This window comes from Barbus barbus, assembly GCF_936440315.1.
Source record: "Barbus barbus genome assembly, chromosome: 20".
Taxonomy (NCBI): domain Eukaryota; kingdom Metazoa; phylum Chordata; class Actinopteri; order Cypriniformes; family Cyprinidae; genus Barbus; species Barbus barbus.
The window spans coordinates 8,862,828-8,885,954 of record NC_136748.1 but is presented as its reverse complement, the minus strand read 5'-3'; the positions used below and the strand labels follow the sequence as shown (position 1 = coordinate 8,885,954).

Sequence of the window (23,127 nt, the reverse complement as noted above, 5' to 3'; positions counted from 1 at the left end):
ATTATTATGAAATAAGTGTTTTTCTCAAATACACGTTGGACACAATTATTGGCACCCCTAGAAATTCTTATGAGTAAAATATCTCTGAAGTATATTCCCATTCATATTCACAATTTTGAGCACTCCAGGGTAATTATGAACATGAAATTATCCAGCCATGGCTTCCTGTTTCACAGAAATATAAATAGGAGGGAAAACAAAGCCCAAATTCCCTTAATCATCATCCATCACAATGAGAAAAACCAAAGAATATATTTCTGATGTGCTGCAAAAGATAATTGAGTTTCACAAATTAGTGAGGTGGCTTTAAGAAAAGAGAAAATTCCCATTTCCACCATCAGGGCAATAATTAAGAATTTCCAATCAACATAAAATGTTACGAATCTGCCTGAAGAGGACGTGTGTCTATATCGTCCTAATGCACGGTGAGGAGGAGAGTTTGAGAGGCTAAAGACTCTCCAAGGACCACCGCTGGAGAATTGCAGAAAACAGTTGAGTCTCGGGGTCAGAAAACACTAATTGTCAAACAGCACCTACATCACCACATGTTGTTTGGGTTTCAAGAAAAAATCTCCTAGCTCATCCTAAAACAAACTCCAGCATATTCAGTTATCAGACACGACTGTAACTTCAAATGGGACTGGCTTCTATGGTCAGATGAAACTAAAAAATGAGCTTTTTAGCAGCAAACACTCAAGATGGGTTTGGTGAACACAGGGATAAAAAGTACCCCATGAGTACAATGAAATATTCTGCTGTATTTTTGATGTTGTGGGCCTATATTTCTGCTGGAGGTCCTGGACATCTTGTTTAGACACATGGCATCATGGATTCTATCAAATACCAACAGATAAAAAATCAATAAGTGACTGACTCTGTTAGAAATCTTATAATGAGCCATGTTTGGATCTTCCAACCGTACAATAATCCAAACACAAACCTCAAAAACAACACAAAAATGGGTCACTGAGCACAAAACAAAGCTTCTGCTGGCCATTCCAGTCCTCTGACCTGAACCCTGTAGAAAATGAGTGAAGTGAACTGAAGAAAAGAAGCACCGTCATGGAGCTGTGAATCTGAAGGATCTGGAGTGATTCTGGATGAAGGAATGGTCTCTGATCTCTTGTCAGGTGTTCTCTAAACTCATCAGACATTATAGGAGAAAAATTAGAGCTGTTAAACTGGCAAAGGGAGGTTTCAAAAAGTATTGAATAAAAGGGTGCAATTAATTGTGGCCAATGTGTATTAGAGAAAAACATTTATTTCATAATGATACTTCCCCCCCATTTTAAATTCTTATTATCCAATGAAAGGATAGATTTTTGTGAATATTTTAAATAAAAGATCAAAAAGATTAACAATGCAGATTAATTTTCACAGCCTTCTTTGATCATATTTACCAGGGGTGCTGATATTTTTGGCCATGACTGTTTACATTGGTTTGGCCATATATGTTTGTCACTTTGTATACCCTCACATATATTAAATAGATCAAGATAAGAAAACTATAGGCCTGTTATTGATTTGATTACACAATTGACATTTTTGTTCAAAATTCTAATTTGGGTGAAAAGGGTATAATATTTTTCATATGTATTAATCTAACATGGGTATACAAAGCTTTCTAAGAAAACATGTTTCTTTTCATCATTTTAGATATCCCTGTTCGTCATAAAGATCTGGATCAATCTGAGGTTGTAGCAAGCGGTTTTTGTTTATTTAAAAGAAGAAAATGCTATGAATGAGCATAATGGCATTGATGTGTAATAACTGCAACCCAGCTAGGTTTGTTTTCTCTAATATAAAGTTATACCTGCTGTAATCAGACAAACAGAAAACTGTCACTAATTCTGTCAATCATCAAGCTTGGCTCCCTGAGCAGTTGTATGCCTGAGCAATCAGTGAAGAGACGGGCCCTCTCACTGCCGTCCAAGCATTAACACACAGTTATAAAGTAACCTGTGGGGACAGTCACCATGGAAACTTGCCTCATTACGCCAAAACCAAGAAATATAAAGCAAGCGAGTGGGGCACGCACCTGCCATTTCACAACACAACTTTGCAAGAGTTTCATTTTGTACAGTTAAGCAGAACTAAGGGGGAATACTCTTTGTTTAGGTTAAGTCAAAACGTAACCGAACAATTTAACCGGATCGGATGCAAGTGGACATTTCTGAAGAGTGCATAGCCTCATCTTCAGTAGTACATATTTAACCATATGTACATACATATGTATGGACCCCTGGATACAACATTCAGATGGAGTGAGGAGTTAGGCCTGGATTATACCCTGGAAAGCAGGTCAAGAAATGGAGTTTAATGCAGTTCCTTGAGGAACCTATTTTGATATATAACTTACCTTGGCTGGGAGTATAAATGCACCATGGGGAAGAGCAACTCCAGGCCAAAGATTTGTCAAGTTGCACCATCTCATAGTCAACCAATGGAGGATGAGCCTTCACTGTTTCCATCCTCACCATGGATGATCACTGCTGTTAAAGGTACAAAGATTCAAGAGAAAGGGATTGTGGGACAGAGGAAGACCAACCACCTGCCTCCTTTGACAGGAAGACACAAAATACCTAATTCTGTTCATTTAGAATCAGGTGAGTACTGTAATCATTAGACTTTACAATTGGCCTTAATTATGAACAATATTATTATATGACCGTGCATGAATTCAGGATGGCATGCTAGTATATTTTTTTAACTTGTGAGAAAGAGTACTGGTAATATCCTATTCTGAATTTATCCTGGGTAAGCCATTTTATGCCGGACATAGCAAAATTGGCTCAGCCAATGATGTGGGTTTAGGGTGGGACTACCATTTTGTTTGACCAATGGCAGATAGGAGAATCTTTCAGGAAACCTGTTTAAAAGTTACATTTTTACTGTGCAGTTCATTTTGGTGCTATAGTGGAGTAGACATTATACACTTCAGCTTTTTGTTTTTTACTATAATATTTTTTAACAACATAGCATGATCATGGGCCTTGTTTTTTATTACTTTATTCATGCTTGTGTTGTGAGTTTGTTATGTCACCAACAGGATCTCAGAGTGTCTGTAATAAAACTGGTCACAGCATTATTAAGTCTCATCCACCACAACCAGCAAAGGTCTGAACGTACTGTATAGTTGCTTTCAAGTCATTCATTTTAATTTTGATTCTAATTATGAGCATTCAACTCACAGGGATGGCAACCAACGACCCTTGCTATAGGGGCTGATGTGCATTCTGGCAAACATGCATGCAAGACATACAAAACTGAGTCTGAGGTTTTTCAATATGTTCTTTCATTTTCACTAAATTGTTTGAAAGAATTGATCATTTTAAAGTTGATTTTAAAGAGGGTAAATCCGAGAATAGCTAATACCTCTCCTTTTAATGAATATAATAAATTTTGTTCTTGTCAGGACAGGGAATGGAGAGATGGGCCTGTCCACTGCTATTCCACTCCCAGCCTGGGAGGGCACTGTGGCACAAGCAAAACACTACAGGTACATATTCATGAAACCAAACCCATTCAAAGAAAACTTCTTGCAAGAACCTTCTCAAAGTTACAGTTAAATTAATTGACGGGATAGTGTTGTATAGTTTGAAGATATACGTAAGGGATAATGTACAGCAGAGATTGTCGACTCTGGCCCTTGAGATCCACTTTAATGCAGTTTAGCGCCAAACTTGATCAAACTCACCTGCCTGTAACTTTCAAGCAGTCCTGAAGACCGTGATTAGCTTGTTCAGGTGTTTGATTAGGATTAGAACTAAACTCTGCAGGAAAGTGGACCTCAAGAGCCAGAGTTCAGAACTCCTAATATACAGCCAGCTGATATTGCAAAATAATTCAGGACCCCCATGCAGAATATTCTCAAATTACAAGCACATTGAAGAACATTGGTGTAATTGAAACACTGATCTTTATATTGCATTTTGTATAGAAAAGCGTGCAAATAGAGGTGCAGTCAGATAAAGAGGGAGTCTCTGACAACTCAGGAACCAAGTTTGTGATGGTTTTTCAAGCCTAAAACATGTAGATAAAGAGGGAGAAGACTGACAGCTGGTGAGCAATGAGCCTTGCCCTGTGGTCCCAATAGATCTGATTACTGTGTTGTTGGAGTGGAAAGTATGTTGGGGTGCAGCCTTGTTACCTTCAACTCTGGGATCCATCATTAGGGTACAGGGGACCAGGAGTAGATCCCTTCTCCACACGCTGGAAATCCCAGGCACTGGGAGAGATCTTGCACCATCAACCAACTCATTCTCATTCTCAGATCATTTGAAACTAACCTTTTCCAATTTTAAAGGGGTCATATGATGCTTTTTTAAAGATAATTATTTTGTGTATTTGGTGTAACAGAATATGTTGACATGCTTTAATGTTCAAAAAACACATTATTTTTCAAATACTGTACATTATTGTAGTTCCTCTATGCCCCGCCTCTCTCAAACGCTTCGTTTTCTACAAAGTCCCTCCTTCCGACAAGTGCAGTCTGCTCTGATTGGCCAGCTGAAACAGTGCATCCACACTACTACGGTTACTGAAACCACACCTTACGCAAATATTTCCACATCATGACTTAGACATGTGGGGGCGTGTTTAAATGAGCCGTTTTAGGGTGGAGTGGCAGAGCCTTAACTTTGATAAAGAATATCTCTTTGGTTTTGAGACTTTAGTCTTTGCAACTTCGGGGATCTTATCTATGCACAATCAGCTTGTAACACTCCAAAGAGAAAGGAAAACTTGAAATCGCATCATATGACCCCTTTAATTGTACATTTGATCCACTGAAGCCATATCTCAGTCTCTTAATCTCTAAACCAAAGGCTTGACTACTGAGGCTTTCATAAATGTTTGAAGTGTCCTGACAAGATTTTAGCAACTACGTACAAATGCCACTTGGAATTACATTAACACATTGAGGCTATTCTTAGGTGGATCAATCGAGCATTCTTAACCTTCGCAGGGAAACATGAAAGGTCTCCTGCATGCACAGACGATGCTCAGTTGCCAAGCAACCAAGAAGCGGCAAGCTCAGCAGAGGTGCTTTAGGGAAAGTCAAGGGAAACAGAAGAGGGTGTACACCTCTTATCGTGAGTCCCTTAGTTCAATCGTTTTACCCATTTTTGAATTGCCCAAATGGACCTTTCCATTTTGGTTGAGTACTTAACCTCATTGAAGTCTTGTCTTATGTAACAGTGGAAGGAGATGAGATGGAAGGAGGACAGAGGGTTCGTCTTGTGTCCAGGCCAATGCAACAAAACATCTTCTGGGATGAGTCTGAAGGACAGATTCTGGATGTAAGGGAGCTGTTGCAGCCAAGTCCACAGGTGACAGAGCCAAACGTGGGAGACACACTGAGTGACAAACAATTAATGGAAAATGGAATTAGAAGACCAGAAATATAGAGGTCTGGGGAAGGAATGTTGTCATAAGAATTGCCTGAATTCTCCAAGGAGCAGAACAAATCTGGACAGAGGTGTGACAGGAACTGTGCAGAGGAATTGCAATGCAAACATGATGTTACTTTGGCATAGTGAAAACAAGTATGGACATTCCTTTGGTTCCTCCATGAAAATATATCTACAGGAAGAATGGGAAATTACCAAGAGGCCTTTACAGGCAGACTCCAAAAAGCACAGTTAGTCTAAGAAGATGCAAGCACAAGTGCACATGAAGGAATGTTTCAATCTAATTTGTACTGCATCTGTGGTATGTTATCTATTACTCAGACAACATTAACTCATCCTTCGGTTCATAAATGATAGGGAAATGTAATTACAGTCGTACACCTCTATCACAACTACTATAACTTGTAGCAAGCAAGCAGGCCATACCTGCTTATAATTCCTGTGGAGTCTGCAGGATTCAAGTGCAAGTCAATAGTGCTTTACAGATACACTTTGATTGTTACATTTCTAGCTATAGCTATTGGAGGAATTTAATCTGGAATAGTTCTTTAACAGGAATGAGAGCGTAACCTGGGCTGCTGATTTTACAAATTTACAAATTAGCTTGTTCTGTGGTGATGCTTGAGCCTGTTTGAGCGCTTCAGGTATGGCGTTATTTTACTGCCAAATGTCGAGAGCGCATTTTTGTAGAGCGAAAGTAGATTAATATAATGCGCGAGCGCGAATCTCCCCGCTCGCACGCGGATTTCCTTTGCTCTCGCACAAAACCTTGCGCGCACTTAAAACGTGTCTCTCCTCTCGCTTAAGTGTGCGTGTGCGCGCTCAAACTTTGTCCTGTGCACTCGCACATCTCTCCGTGCTCTTGCACTAGATATGAATTATTTTCACACCTGGATTAAACGTCAAAAGTTATCAACCAATCAGATTTTTCTACGACTGCCCCGATGAAAATACTAGGCCTACGCGAAGAAGGAACTGATCCTGGAATTTCTCTACAATTTAATAATATTTAGTCATATCAAATGTATATTATAAATGGCTAGGAATCGGGTGCTTGGATGATTTATATATATATAAGAAAAAAAAAACTAGTTTGTCTAATCGTTTGGTCAAACCCCTCTGAGCGATTTATCTAAAGAAAAAAAAAAAGTATATGATTCTTAAAGTTCATGTGGTCATACATGTATTGTGTACTTGGGTTGAAATATTTTATGACGATGAATTATTTTTGCACCTGAATTAAACGTTGTCAAAAGTTATCATTATGCACTTTTAAAAAATATCTTGAAACAGATTTCTTCATTAGGGCCTTTCCTTGATTTTTTTATTATTATTATTATTATTGTTGCATTTTTGGTTTAATACACTGACTATTCTAGGCTACTTTGTTTTACTCTATATCTTTTATGTTTGTATTTTGTTCTTTTCTGTGAAATATTTTGACAATCAAAGAAGGATCTTTCATTTCTTTCCAGTTTTAATAATATTTAGCTATATGTTAATCAAATGTATATTTGAAATGGCTAGAAATGAGGTGTTTGGATGATTTGTATATATAAATAACCTCTGTTCAACTATGGTTGGTCAAACCCCTCGATTTATCTAAAAACAGCCCATGGCTCTAAAGACTTCATATAAAAGTCAATGTTATGTCATATTATGTCAGATATCTCAACTGAATTTAAAATCATTGCAATAAAGTCTCAATAGTAAGTAACAATTCCTATCAAACAACATCAAATGCAAAAATAGAGGAAACCCACACCAACATGGGGAGAACAAACTCAACACAGAATGTCCTGCTGACTCAAAAGAGACTCAAACTTGGGGACCTTCTTGTGAAATGACAGTACAACTATTCCAAGAGCCAGAATCCCAGAAGTTTAAGTCATTAGATCATTATCATTATTATATGTTAAAGTCATTCCACAATGCTTTTTTTCCCCAGCCTAAAAACAGGAAGATTTGCATTTTTTAAATAAAACCATCAGGAAAATCAAAGGTTGAAGTGGCTAACCATCAAACAACTAATGAAAAAGTAATACAAATAAACTTTACACTGGCATAAAACAATTGTTACACATGATGTGGTATAATGATTATGCAAAACAAACGGGTGTCTAAAGACCTTAAAGTCAGAGCATGTAAATCATTGCGCTACATTTGCATTTTAACTGTAAAACAGGAGTGGATGTAGTCTGAGGAATAAAAAATAAGCTTGTCATGTGAATTGGTCTTGTGCAGTTATGTTAAACACTGTGGTCCTCTTGACAACAAACATTCATTTTAACAGATTTAAATTAGTGTACTTACAAATAAACATCCATGCATAATCAAGTACCTCTGATGCTATAAATAACGAAAGATACTAAATCTGAGTACAGCTAATGTAAAACTTTGCCACTTTTGCTGCGATGACCTTTTTTTTTTTTTTTTACTGGAGTAAGCAAGATTTAAAGGTCAAGTTTGTAATTGCTGCACTACTAGCAGCATCAAAAATCATCTTAAAAATGATGTTGCAAACAAGTTCAAAACATCCCCTGCATGGCTACTATTGTTCAACCAAACGTGGTTCTGCCCACAAACAAAAAAACTATGTTTGGATACAAACAGATTCTGCTTGATTGACACATAAATTACACACTTTACCTTAAACCACATAATTCAATCAATCAAATGGAAATCATTACATTACAAATTCAACTAATTATAAATGTCAAGTCCCCATTTCTCCTTTCAGAAAGAACAAGCTACAACATTTGCTTAAAAATCAAATAATTTATTTATAATTTTTAAACCAGGTCTGTTGTCCACTTGAAAACAAAGAAACTTTTGCAAGACATTTTGTCAAGGGTGAAAGTGGGAGAAAGAAGGGTGGAGAAAATTGTATTCAACATGCAAACAGTTGCTCTTTCCCCAACAAAATGGATCTATGTTTGTGGAGCAGGTCTCACTTGTCCAAATCAGCTGAAAGTACAAGAGTAACACTAACTACAACAAACTCCAGCGTTTACAGGGATGAGAATTAGCCACAAGTGCAGATTCAAAATTAGTCCCATCAATGAATAATTCCCCAAAACAGAAGCCAGTCAGATTAGTGTCCACATCATCTAAATATGAGATCTTAGACAGCTAGAACCTGCCAGCTGTTCGGTCTAAAGCTTTTAAATGGCCATAGCATTTGATGGACAGCTTACAGTAATATAATCCATAAAAGTCAGATATTGGCAGTGCAAAAAAACATGCCAACCACAATTTTAAACAATTAGTATTCATCCAATACAAAAACATGGGCAGCACTGAATGGTGAGGGTCGACAGCCAGAAATGCATTATTGTCTGTCAAGGTTGGCACCTTGTGAAAGGTTTTGAATTTTATTAACAGGATAGTTCACCAAAAAAAGAAAACTGCCATAATTTACTCACCCTAATGTAGTTCTGAACCTGTATGACTTTCTTCTTGAAGCAGAACATTAAAGAACATATTATGAAGGACGTTTCAACTGCTTTGGTCCATACAATAAGTGGGATCCAATGTTGTTTTGAACCCAAGCGACTCTTAACTCTATGGACAAAAACACCTGATTTATCAAAAGATCTTTACAGGAAACAAAACTGCACAGGTTTGGAACAATATGAGGGTGAGTAAATGATGAGGTGAATCTAAACTATCCCTTGATTTCAGACTAAATTTACATCTGCAATCTAAAGACTGACTTTGATGGTTCTGAACTACTCAAAGGCTCTCACATTTCCATTTTATCATCGACTGTCCACAAATCAAAAGGAATAAAGTCCTAACAAAGACAAGTTGGCTGATAATAACCACTGGGACCTTGAAAGGAGCCCCTGACAAGTGAAAGGAGAATTGAACACAAACCAAACACCTGAGCCTTACTGACAGACAGCACACGGTCTGATGCGTCAAAGGGGATTGATGGGACATTACATTTCTGGGAGATGTACTACAATTTGGGCTTAAAAAAACGCAACTAAACAAAAAATGCAATATTTCTTTTTAAAAAAGCATAAATTCCTCTTCTCATAAATCCATCAGCAAATATCTGTTTTTAAGCGCAAATTTATAAAGCAACCCATCCATAGTCTCCACAACTGAGAGCAGCAGCTCTATGGGGAACTTTCTCAATGACAATCAAAAACGACAAATCAAACTTCCATATGTACATTTAGCAAATCAAAAAAACTTGTTTCCCACTCCAAACTTGAAAAAACAAAAAGGTTTTCTTCCAAGAACAACTCATGAGCCAGCAGCAAAGCAAAATGGGGGTCTATTGGCAATGACATAGAAACACTTACATACAACGTGGTGATGGTACAACCTGCCACAGCACACTACTGTTAAACACAAACCCATAAAATCGCCACCCTCCAGAAACTTCCTCCGTTAAATTTTAAAACACCTCTAAACAATATCATGTTGCATATAAATCTGTTTCATGACTTTAAAGCAACTATTTGCATGAGTCCATTGGAGCAACTGAGCTGGTGAGATCTGTATTCTGCCCCCTACTGGTCCACTAACACAGTGGCAGACAAGGGAATTACACCCCTTCTAATCAGTGCAAAAATGAGAAGTGCGTCCGTTTGAGGTTCATTTGTCTAGGTCAGAATATCTGAATATCCAAACACTGTATCAGACATGAAAAGGGAGAATCTATGATGATGACTCTGGGGGAAAAAAAAGTCCTAAAAAATAGGAAATACTCTTCTTTTAGGCCCATTTAGTAACTCATTTTCATTTCAATTTAGTTGTACTAAACACTCATGAAGAAGCATCGACATAACTTGTATGGTGAGATAAACCATAAACCAATATGGCATATTGTGATCTAATAAGACCAACTTAAAAGAGCAGAGGTGCTATCTGTACTGCTTCGCAGCATTCAGGTTAAAGTGTTTCTCAATCTGTGTGTTAGTTTGCCATAGATCAAACTTCTAAAGTGGACAAAGCTCTGCTCGGTGTTTTCCAAAACACAAAATTAAACACATAAAATAAACCACAGACCCCCATACGCACAAAAAAAACTATGCAAAAGCAGCAGGCTACAAAACAATTGCAACCTGCAATGCTCCTGTGCACCCTCTTTTAGAAAAACTTGAATAGCTGAGTCGGTTTAAACACATTTCCATCCTTCGGTTTGTGATTGTTCGTTAAAAAACAAAAAAACAACAACAACAAAGGTGTGGTGCATTGTTTGCTTTAGGCATGATACATTTCGCCGATGCCATCAACATGTTTGGCCCAGCCCATCTCCACCGCCCGACACAAACACACGGAGGTCTTACGTCAGGCTACTGACACCTGAGCATAGAAGCCACCACCTTTTCCTTTTCTGTGTCAGTGTCATATTAGTACCCGACTTTCTTTTTTTTTCTTTTTTGCAATAACCTCTCTTTCTTTCACACAAAAAGTTCTTAAAACACTTTATTATGATTGGTTGAAATTTTCCCTCAGAGTTTGCCCTTTGTGGCTCAGCAGAGGTCGAGTGTCTTTCTATTGATGGGAAGTCATGTGATCTGAGCCAGAGGACTGGGGCGGAGGAAGAGTAGGCCAAAGGGATGGAGAAAGAGGTGAGGGACCCCGTAGTTTGATTTAGCGAAGCCAGAGTTTGAGCCGAAGTGCGTCCACTCCGTTTAAATAATATCTAAACAGCCGCTTGTCCCTGACAAAGCCCAGGTTCTCATAGAGTTTCAGGGCTGATTTGTTGGTGATTTCCGTCTCTAGCACCACCTAAGGATAAGAACAAAGCATGTAAACAAAATGGCCATAGTACAGGTTTTGAAGTACACTCTTACAAGAAAGGCATATTTGAAACTACCACATACTCTCAAGTTGGAGCATAGCATGTGAATTTTCTTTACCCTATTTTTTTCATGTTTTTAAAATGTAATTCATTCCAGTGATGGCTAAACTGAATTTTCAGCATCATTACTCCAGTCTTCAGTGTCACATTATGCTTCAGAAATCATTCTAATATGCTGATCAAGGTGTTCAAAAACCTTTTTATTATCAATGTTGAAAACAGTTATGCTGCTTAAAATTGGTATAATACTTACATAATTACATATATAATAATGAATTGCATTTATTTCTGAGATAAGTGAAAAACATCCAAATGACAATAATGTAACATAAGGCAGTTTAAAGCATTTATGAATTAGTGCTGTCAAATTGAATGATTAATCGCATCCAAAATAAAAGTTTGTGTTTACATAATATGGGATGCAATTAATCGATTTGACCGCACTAGATTATAAATTTCATTTATTATTTTAAAATGACGGTAATTTTTTTTTATATTAAAATACTATTAACAATTTCAGCAAAATTCAGAAAAAAAGCATTTTCAATCTAGTCTGGGAAAATCCATGCTTCTAAGTCTACCGTGTAGTATGAAGTACGTAGTAGTTCCTTTCCAAACACACCCATAGTGTGAAATCTTCACAAGATGAATCTCTTACCTCATCACAATCCCCCTCCACCATAGCATAAATGGCCTTTTTCACAAGGTTGGTGCCTAACAAAGAATAAGTACAGTAATTCATAACACATTCCAAGTATTATAAATACCTGATGAACATGGTAAATATTACAATATGAAAAAAGCACATGGAATGATCAGGCTCCTTTGACACAGAATGGCAAACCCTTGATTCATAGCAGTTCAAAGACACTAAATGTATCCATGAGCTGAAGCAGATGTGTGTCCTATAAAAAGATCTGTTTCTGTTGCCATTCTGAGATGAGGGTTACAACGCTAGCATGGCTCTTACCGATGCCTTTCCTGCGAAATTTGGAGTCCACAGCGAGCATGGCGATGTATCCGCGACGGAACATCTTCTTATGCATGTCTAGCTTACACACAATGGCACCGACACAGTCCTTCTCAACCATCGCCTGTGACACATCACAGAAAGACACTGCAGTTACTCTTGTGGGCTGTGAACTATGAGCAAAACAACGACAAATATCTCTATTATTAGGCTCAATGTGTGTTAATTACACCACCCTGACCTTGTTGTGTTCATAAAGATATAAATACTCTTTAACACCCCTGACTGTATCATAGTTCTGACATAGTCACCACAGTATTTTTAAAGAAGGCCATAGTAACCACAGGAAAAACCATTACCATGGTTAGATTCATGTAACTATGGTTTCTGTGAAACAAACTATGTTTTTTATTAAACTACAATGACTTCTGTCAATGTAATAAAAAATCACTCATAAAATAAGCACTGAAGAAATACTACGGTACTGAATGATTAACCTACCACAGTATTGGTCCAAAATGCATGGTACACTTTGTTAAAACAACAACAGAGGAGTACCATGACACTTGTTTGTAGTCATCGGTTCATCTCTTACGAAAGTATACTTCCTCACCCTCAACAGATTTAATATGAAACATTTTTGCAAAAAATACAATAAAATAATATTTAGTGTTACTACAGTAGAATCCTGCGTCTAATGATGTGGTTACATTTAACATGGACTAAATCCATCACTTTAAACAATATGACATTTGAAAAAATACAATACAAATACAATAAACAAACAGTACAATGTTTTTTTTTCTTTGACATGGTTATTTAGTCATGTTTTGAGGCACAGCATGCAACAAAATGTATATTTATACCGTTACCGTGACTGTTTATTACAGTTACGGTAACATGGTCATGCCGTGTTTTGGACACATACCATGGTAATATCATGCTATTCTCTGATGTACATTGGAATATCATTTAAATACGAGATATACCAAGATGTTAATCAAACAGTATAATTTTATACATCACTAGACCACGATATTACATAACTGTACCATGGCCATATTATAATTTTGATTAACAGAGATGATGCTGGAGGCTCTAATATTGATGAAACTTAACTGATGGCAGATCATGCCATCAGTTGGCATGATTTATGATTGATTTTAGGTGCTCGTCAAAATTTACTTTCTCGTAATAGTTTGTTTAGTATGAAACATAATTGTACAGTAAAACCATTGTAAATTGTGTGTGTTCAATGTGGTTAAATATTACAAGGAGTAAAGGCAGGTCATCACTAAAATCAATAAGACATTAGAGAAAAAAAATGGACAAACATTTAAAAATACGTTCTCAATGTAAAAAATAAACAGTGTATTGTTCTTGGAAATGATTATATAATGACAATGTATTTGAGACAGTCCATGGTAAAGACATTTGTACTTCTTTTTTGTGGACACTTACTATAGTAACATGTTTATTTCAGTCAAGGTAACATGGCATGTGTCCAAAACAATGGTAATACCCTACTATTCTCGGATGCACATGAGATACGAAAAAGCTAATCAATCAGCAATATTTTATACACGAATGTTGGCTATTTTGTTATTTGAGAGATGATTTTGAAGGCTTTGCTACTGATCTCTTCATCAAGAATAACCGAATGACAGGATACATACAGGATACATACCAGAAAGCAGAGCTGAGGCCAGTTGTGAATAAAGTACCTATAGGTGTATATGGAGTAGGGCTCAGATAAGTCTTTAGTTATGAGTCGGATGATATCGGGCATCTGGAGCTCAGACTCGTATCTCACGTATCGGATGGACTCGTCGTGCTCCTCCAGCGTTAGCCTCGACATCCCCGCCACCGGAGCGCTGTCAGCCGCCTGCTGATCTACTCCAGCGCGCTGCGGGCCTGGGCCTGACTCAGCCCCGTCCACCAGCGCTGCCGCTCGAGCCTGATCCCCCGAACCAGTCCTGCTACTTACATCATTCTCCAGTCCACAAGAGCTGCTCTCCGTGATCGTCATGCTATCAGTGCAGTTTATCCCGTTGTTCGGCGGCAACTGGCTCTGTGATATATCACTACATCGTTTACTTCTCGTGAAATTGTTGTTTTCCGTGTGATCGCTCTGTGTTTCGCCGATGCCGTCCAAGCGGTGATCGGAAGCGGCGTTTTGATTGTCGGGCGGCCGGTGTTGTTGGACGTGGTTCTGGAGGTGAGTGTGGTTGCACTGGACCCCGTTCAGCTGGGCTGTGTGGAACTGGGCGGCTGATGCATTAGGATGCAGGTTGTTCTGGTTGGATTTGACTATCGCCTTGTGGTCGCAGGCGTGCTGGTGTCCCAGGCCGGGGCTGATGATGTCCCGTCCCTCATCGGTGCCCAGTAAGGTGCACCCGTCCACGGGCAGTCCTGTGATCTCGCTCGGGGATGAAGGCAGTGCGTTAGGCCCAGTCGGCACTTCAGCCATTCCACTGCATACAGTTACTATGATGACAGAAAAACGGGGTCGGAATCAGCCTCTCACAGCGAACGACGACAAACACAGACGTGCGTCAGGCTGCTGGTACCCGATAAATGTAAAAACAACGTGAAGTTCGTGGACTATCTCGTGTCTGTTCCTGCCATTACTCAATTCACTCCACACTGGCCTATTATCTGCCGTAAAGCAGCGCGGATGATTTACGACACCATGTCGGCGCGTTGCAATAAAGGATGCTGGGAAAATGAGTTTTTAATTTATAGATAGACATCGGTTATACTTCCTTAATCACTTTTCACACAAATTAAAGGCGCACTTTTTATGTATTTATTCATTATTTTTATTTATTTTTAAAGCATGAATAAATTATCAATTTGTTATTTCAGTTTTCTTTTTCATTTTAGTTTAAGTTTTAGTCATTTTCATATTCTGTTGTCATTTTATTAGGCTAGCATGCTTATTTTAATATTTCTATTTAGCTTTAGTTTTTATTTTAGTATTTCTTGAGGTGTAAACTTACTTATTTCAGTCTGTTGCCATTTTGTAATTTTCCTAAAAATTCTGATCTTTTATTTCATAATTTTTTTATTTCAGCCTTGTTTAGTTGACAAAAATGACACTCAACCAACTCATGGACGCTGTATGTTGACATCACACGACCAAGCCAGCAATTTGTTCCCTTACGAAAATTAACCATGGTTTTATTGTAGTAAAAGAGTAGTAACCATGTTTTTTGGCAAGAAAGAAAGAAAGAAAGAAAGAAAGAAAGAAAGAAAGAAAGAAAGAAAGAAAGAAAGAAAGAAAGAAAGAAAAAGTAAGTTGGGATGTATTAAATCTATTTCTAAGAAGAGCCACTAGATGGACCTATACATCAAATTATGGGGACTTTGCCCCAGGACACATCGTGGGTGTTCATTGTGTGCGATCTTTAAAAATACTTTATGTATAGTATGCTACAGAAAAATATGTGAAAATATATGTGAAATAATACTCTTTAATAACTACAGCATGATGAAATAGTATTGTCTGTTCAGTTGACCAATTCAGTAGATAACGGTACAAAATGAACAGAATATTCTATTAAATTGTAAACATTTACATGTTTTGTTTTTGAATTACCCTGTTCAAAAATCCTCAAGAAGAAGAAAATGAAGAAAAAGATTTTAATGGGAATGTTTTTCTTATGTAAATGTTATTATTTTAGTAGGCTATAGGCTAATTGAGATAATATTATATTTTACTAAGTCACTTTATACTAGGTTTGAGTGTTTTTTTAGTAAAATAACTATCTTGCGAGTTTTAATTGTGTTTAGCTGTTAGTTTTTTTATATGCCTATGTAGTTTATTTATTTAACAAATCAAGTTAAAGTATAAATCACTGAGTCATCTTGAATTTTTTTTTATATTTTATTTTGTTTATATTTATTTTATTCTCCCTTTTTTTTTTTGGTCTTATAGTTTTAGTTAACCATAACCCTAATTTCAACATGACAAAACAATATTAGATCACAAAGTTCTCAATATCTCAATTATATTTTTTTAATCAAAATTAGTAATTTAATTATTAAAAATAAAAACATTATAGTTATTTCTTCAACTGTGATGGAAGACATTTCAATGCAATAAAGACCACATAATATCCAATAGGACGAAATATTAAAATAAAATAATCAACCATCTGTTTTTAGATTCTGATTCCTAATTATTGTAGAAATTCCAATAAGAATAGTGAACACATTCCTTTAGAATTACTGTATGATGGGGAATGGCCCGATTGTCACCAGGTCAGGAGCTAGTCAGACTAAGAGGAAGTGTGGAATTCTCTGAGAAGCTCTTTGAATACAGACGCATGGAGCAAATGAAGAGGACCTTATTGGAAACTTGCTTCAGCCATAAGATTGATCACACTCAGTGCTCTAAGGAGGAAATCCTTGTGAGAATGCAGCTCTGCCTTGTTCTTACAGAGACGCAGCAAGGCAATCAGTAGACGTGGCAGACAATTAATCTCTCAGACAAAGGTTTGCTTCAGTGGAGAGCTCTTATGTGGCTCCAGCTGAACCATCATCATCTTGCTGTCTTCTCCATGGGAATTCTCAGCCGTAATTGACAGCCAAATGCAACTCAGCTGCTATTTATATCTATGCAGAAATGGCTTTCTGCCCAGAACCACGCAATGTATTTAAGGTGACACAATTTATGCACCTGGTTAGGTTTATTACATTTAGCCAAGCAGATACGTCCTATAACATCATAGGCTGCATAACTGATTTCCCATTGTAACAATAAAAGACCAGAATTAAAGGGTCCTTTCGTTGTAAGTTGGATGACTGGTATTTTTAAGTCTCCATTAACTGATTTTGTTGGGCAGGAGAGAGACCGAGACAATCTTAAGTGGGACCTCTATGGGTCACTTTGGAAACTAATTAAGAACCTCTTTGGATACCAGTCTGGTATTTCTCCTCAACAATTGCCTTCTCTCCTTCTCTCCCAAAAAAATGCACTCTTTTCAGCCTCATTAAACAAACACAGGGCCAAAGTCCTCTTGTGAGTGAGCTCAAGGAGCCTCTATATAAACCAGCTGAACAGCTAATAGGGAAAACCAAAGCTTGAACACCAGTAAACACTCGGGACCCAGAAGCTAATTGAAAGAACTGTTAATTGAATTTTAATTCTTCATTACTTCATATTAGTGAAGATGAAAGAGCATTGGACTAAAAATGGTGCAGATAAAAACCTTTCTTATTATAATGTATAAAAACCATAGTTAATCACTAAACAGGATATGTATGACTGAAAAATAGTAATATATTATATATGGCTCTCCGACCAGTCATTCATTATATATCAGCCCATTTCCAGCTAAATAAAGGAGGCGTATGCACTCAAGACACATTCTGAGACACTGAGGATTTCATATTTTGACAGAAAAAGCACACCGATATATGAAAGTCAGACTGTAAATGTAAGTTAACACTATATGACAGCAGCATTTCCATACAGAATATCATTCAGTGCCTGATCCTTGTTTAATATCTACAATGATTTATTAAGGCCGATGTGCATTAATGAGATGCCGTCACAGCACCATGAGTCCAGAGGACACCGGGGCGTCACCCGTGGAGTTCCAAATGTAATATTCTGAGGAGACCAGCTCTCGTGCTAAGAGGGGAAAAAAGGTATATAGGTTCATTTTCATTGCTGATGTACTCAATATTTTTTTTTCATGTCAATAAGCCTTTGTGTACTTATTTCAACATGCGATCATCAGTGTTAGTTTAGATTTTTATACATACTATTAAAGTATTTATGAATATTTCATACTAGCTTTTTATATATATTTTAGTGCTGTCAAATGATTAATCACATCCAAAATAAAAGTTTTTGTTTTGGGGTTTTTGAGTGTGTACTGTGTATATTTATTATGTATATATAAATACAAAAACATGCATATATATATTTAAGAAAAATATGTTGTTTATATATTAAATATATTTATATCTAAAATAAAATATAAATATATAAATGTTTATACATGTAAATATTTTCAAAATATATACTGTATGTGTGTGTATTTATATTAGTGCTGTCAAACGATTAATCGCATCCAAAATAAAAGTTTTTGTTTACATAATATATGTATGTGGACTGTGTATATTTATTATGTATATATAAATACACACACATACAGTATATATTTTGAAAATATTTACATGTATATACATTTATATTCTTTTTTTTATATTATATATAAATATATTTAATATATAAACATAACATATTTTTCTTAAATATTAAATATCTTAAATAGACATTATACACACATATATTATGAAGAACAAGAACGTTTATTTTGGATACAATTCATCGCGATTAATCGTTTGACAGCACTAATTTATATATACATAATAAATAAACGCAGTACACATTCATATATTATGTAAACAAAAACTTTTATTTTGGAAGCGATTAATCGTTTGACAGCACTAATATATTTCTATTTTGCATTTATATATTTTTATTTCAGTTTTAGTTTTAGTCATTTTAGTTCTTCAATTTAAGCTCATTTTATTTCAGTTAGTTGCCAAAGCGACATTTTTCTATTTACGTTTTTCATCTAATATTTATATTTTATTTTATTTAAATGAACAAAACTGATTTTAATAGTTTTATTTTTGGTTACCAATAACAAGGCTGTCAGTGAAACACTCACTTGTGATAATGCGTGGTTTGGCAGATGAGTAAACCTGCACTGAGTGTTGATCCACACAGCAACCAGACAGAGTCAAATCTGGCACACGGAAATAAAGCTAGAAAGAATACAGTGACAAATGTCTTAATATATTTGTATATAAACAACAAATCAGTTGATGCTGAATTCATCCTCACTTTTATATATGCAGTGAGTCCTGTGCACAGAGGGTCTGTCGGTCCAGCAACAGTCCCTGAAAAATGAACAGTCCCCTCCAGTGTTGCTTCACGGGACTTTGGAAACTTCTGACCTGAGGAGGTAAAAAGACAAATGTCAGTAATATAATTATACATAATAATAAATAAAAATATCAAAATGAAATATCATGAACAGACATACCAAGGACCCAAACCAGTAGGTTCTTCTCTTTAGACACCTCAAGCTGTCCTGAGCTCACTTTGACCTCCACACTTCCCATTAGATTCCTGTGAAGAGGCATGTACAGGGACACTACAACAGCCAGTGTACTATTTATAAGCACAGCAATACAGAACCAGCTAAAGACAGACCACTACTTAAAGAGCCATGATTAATATCTGCACACTACCCAACACATCTGCAATACAAAATTAAGCTCTTTACTACAAATTTGTGTAACTTACTGGTTGAAAAATGGAATGTGTGCCTCACAGTACTCAAAGCTGTTTTTGACACTTTCATGGAGCTTCAAGACAACATTAACCTTCAGATGATTCTCCTCTGCCTTCAGCTGGTAGGAGCCAAGAATTGGTGGCACAGGTACCTCAGAAAGAGTTATAAGGCCAAGTTAGTTAAAGATATTACAGCTTTAGTGTGTGTGTGTGTGTGTGTGTGTGTGTGTGTGTGTACCATAATGAGAGAGAATTAAAGTAAAATACACACACTGTTGTTCAGGTGTTTGGTGTCAGTTTTTGTTTTTGAAATATTGTTTTAATATTGAAATATTGAAATTTTGTTTTGAAATGAATACTTTTATACAGAAAGGAATCAAGGATGTATAAATTGATTAGAAGTGATAGTCAAGTCATGTATAATCAAACAAATGCTGCTTCTTTGAACCTTCCTTTCATCAGAGAAATGCAAAAAAAAAAAAATAAAAAAAAATCAATGTTGACGATTCAAAAAAAAAAAAAATCTTAAGCACCAAATCAGCATATTAGAATGATTTCTGAAGGATCATGTGACACTGAAGACTGGAGTAATGATGCTGAAAATTCAGCTTTTGCCATTACAGGAATACATTACATTTTAAAATATATTCAAATAGAAAACAGACCCAAACTTTTGAATGGAAAAGACAAACTATTGCCAGAATAAGCTTTACCTGTGAGGTGTAGCTACAGAGTCTGAAAAGCTCCAGAGGTGGTGAAAAAGGGAACTTGTATGGCCCTGAAAAGGCGGAACCATCATTCACGTCCACACTGCAGGCGGTAAGAATGCTTGCATCCAGAGACGTCACACAGGGATGGACAAGAATGTCCTGCAGGGGCGAACCGTTGGGTGGGAGTGTGAGGGTGACGGTCACATTGGGTAGAACACCTTCAACCTCACACTGAAAAACATTCAAAGTCAAAAATGTGATACAAGTTTATAACCCAGTATAACACTAATCAAACTATATGTTCAGTGGGGACTAACTTTGCACATGACCATGCCGTACACATCCCAGATATCTTGTTGACTGCTCCTGCCGTACTGCATAGACCTCACCTTCTCGGTAAGGGCCACACTTACTACCGCCCTGCCTCGATGGACCCCTGCCTTCCAGGCTGGCTGCTTTTGAGCCCCCCCCGGGCTTGGAGCCACAGCAGCAGGCACTGATCCAGCAGGAGGAGGGGTGTCCAGTGGCCTCCCCAAAGGACAAACCTGTAGGAGCACAGAGGGAAGAGCAGCCAAACGGGAGGCCAGCACATCAGGCTCTGGTTTACCTCCAGGGCCACAAAGGAAATCCTGCAGGCCTGACAAAAGAGCTAAGCCCTGAGAGACCGAGGCCAGGCTGGGGAGAGGTGGCCGAGGCTCAGGAGGTGCTTCCACTAGAGGAAGGCAGGCTAGGATTAACGCTCCCTGAGTGACCGTGAGCAAGGGCCAGAGGGTTCTCCCACCCGGGCCGTCCAAACGGAGCTCCACAGCCGGTGAGCGGTGCTGACGGGCGCAGTCGTCCCGTACTTCTACATAAGGTTTGTCAGCATCCACCAGGCCCAGCTCTGTCAGCAGAAGCTTGGGTATGACGCGGTCCTCCGGAACGGCCACATACTGAGTTCCAGCCAAGGATTTGGCACGGAGCTCAACTGTTGGGAATCGCCTGAATTAAAAAACATAACAAAAGTAAAATAACAAATTGACTATGCTGGGAAAAGCATTCCAATTAAACGCTGTGCAGAGCTTGCATTTTCTGTTTTCATGGAAAACCCAGACTGCTTACTACGTACTGTATCCCACAATGCAATGTGTTCAACTTGCCTTTCAGTGGGCTCCACCCACAGTGTAATAATAGGCCTGTCCCAATACCCACACCTGCGGTCTTGGCCGCTTAAGAGTGTGTGCATGTGAGATGAGACTGGAAGTAGCACGCAAAACTGTCTCAGGAAAAATGCCAAGCTCAGTGCACTTCACAAATAATTCCATCTCTAATACTTTAACCAATATCACATCAGTGCCAAAATTACTGCTATAGGGCCATTTGTATGCTAATATTGGTATGCCAGTAATACCAATATTACTGTTAAAAGGGCCGTTCACACCAAGAACAATATCTATAATGATAACTATAACGATAAATATATTTGCATCCACAACAAATAACATTCTGTTTATAATAAGCATGCGCCAGTTATGTAATCTGCTGCTTTGAAATTCGGGTTGATTCTAGCGGTCAAATGTTTTTTTATCATTCATCAAATGGAAAAAAACAATGTTCTGAAAATTTGATATAATGTGTGTTAGTAGTTGTTGTTATAGTTATGGTGTGGACTTCCCTATTCTCATAGAATTTGAACAATAGTTAAAACTTTAACGTTATCGTTCTTGGAACGGCCCTTAAGCATATCCCATCATTCATTATGTTCAAGAACTCATGTGCCCTGAAATCACCCGATTTAAGATTTAATTGCATATTACATATAATTTGGTAGTAAATCTTAATTGCACTGTGTGCCGTCAGTAACATAGGAACTACTGAAGAGAAGTTTATATTAAAGTGCAAAGTATTCAAAATGTGTAAACTTGTGGTCTTCATGCACACCTAAACACTTGGGCCAAACACTGGAAATATGTCACGGAAGCAGATAAGTGCAAAGACCGAAGTGTGGGTATTGGGACAGGACCAGGGTCATAATATGACAACAGAGTAGAATACAACTGCAATGTTTATTGCTGCATATTGCATGCTGTTTTATCAGCTACGTTCGGAGTGGAGTACTTACATACTAGTAAACTGTAATACATTGTACTGAATAAACAAGCATTATGCAGCTATGATTGAATTCATAATAGCATCCTACTCTTCTATTTCTATCATATGATTTGGCAGTTGTATACTCCACAATTTGGCAAATGTAGTATATCATCCAAGTATTCCATGCAGAAAATTTGTATCTGTACTGTATAGTGTTTGTACAGCAGGCACAAGGTACAGATGCAGAAAAGGTAATAGCAGTATGCTAGTATGATATTCTAAAAGGCTACTTAAAATAGAGTAATCAGAGTACATACTTCACAGTATGCAATACGCTAAAATTCCTTCACAGAAAATGTCCTTACCTGGAAAACAGCACTTTTCCAGATTCACCCTTCTCTTGTGAGACAACCCATAGTGCTCGTATACTCATGATGCTGTTTCTGTCCCGGGACTAGTCTAATATGCCAAACATATAGTGAAGTATGCAATTATTAGCTCATTCGGTACGACGAAAATGTTTTTTTTATTATTTAGTTTTTTTTTTGTTTTTGTTTTTTTTCACAATTCGATAGTGTGTGACCGATATAAGCTAAAGATCTTAACATAACATGTTTAAAGAAATGAAAGCAAAATAAAGGAACTCGCCTCTGTCATGTTATTCCCATGTGACAGCTCGTTCTTCCTGTTTGTCGACGATCATGTGACATTTTTGGGCGTGGTCGGGTCGCTGAGACGGAGCTGACGCAGGATCAGCCGTAAAAACTGCGCTGTTTATAAACGACATTGGAGTAGAATATCAAAGCTGATCTCAGACC

The 23,127-nt window shown here is 37.3% G+C and overlaps 2 protein-coding genes across 3 annotated transcripts; both read right to left on the bottom strand.

The window, feature by feature from the left end:
* Nucleotides 1–8,172: 8,172 nt before the first annotated feature.
* LOC306886374 (uncharacterized protein) lies at nt 8,173–14,870 on the bottom strand. Its single transcript, XM_079443423.1, has 4 exons — nt 13,893–14,870; nt 12,206–12,329; nt 11,894–11,949; nt 8,173–11,162 (listed from the first exon to the last, which is right to left on the bottom strand). The coding sequence occupies exons 1-4, from the start codon at nt 14,673–14,675 to the stop codon at nt 11,025–11,027; spliced, it is 1,101 nt and encodes a 366-aa protein (XP_079299549.1). The 5' UTR covers nt 14,676–14,870; the 3' UTR covers nt 8,173–11,024.
* Nucleotides 14,871–16,882: 2,012 nt separating this feature from the next.
* LOC306886373 (AP-5 complex subunit mu-1-like) lies at nt 16,883–23,011 on the bottom strand. 2 transcript variants are annotated; one of them, XM_079443421.1, is made up of 8 exons: nt 22,675–23,011; nt 20,554–21,217; nt 20,240–20,467; nt 19,539–19,678; nt 19,276–19,361; nt 19,074–19,186; nt 18,898–18,994; nt 16,883–17,846 (listed from the first exon to the last, which is right to left on the bottom strand). In XM_079443421.1, exons 1-8 carry the CDS (start codon nt 22,740–22,742, stop codon nt 17,764–17,766), a joined length of 1,479 nt encoding a protein of 492 aa, XP_079299547.1. In that variant the 5' UTR covers nt 22,743–23,011; the 3' UTR covers nt 16,883–17,763. The 2 variants fall into 2 exon arrangements, with proteins under 2 accessions (XP_079299547.1, XP_079299548.1); XM_079443422.1 differs by having other exon boundaries at nt 16,884–17,846; nt 19,539–19,645.
* Between the last annotated feature and the right edge of the window lie 116 nt (nt 23,012–23,127).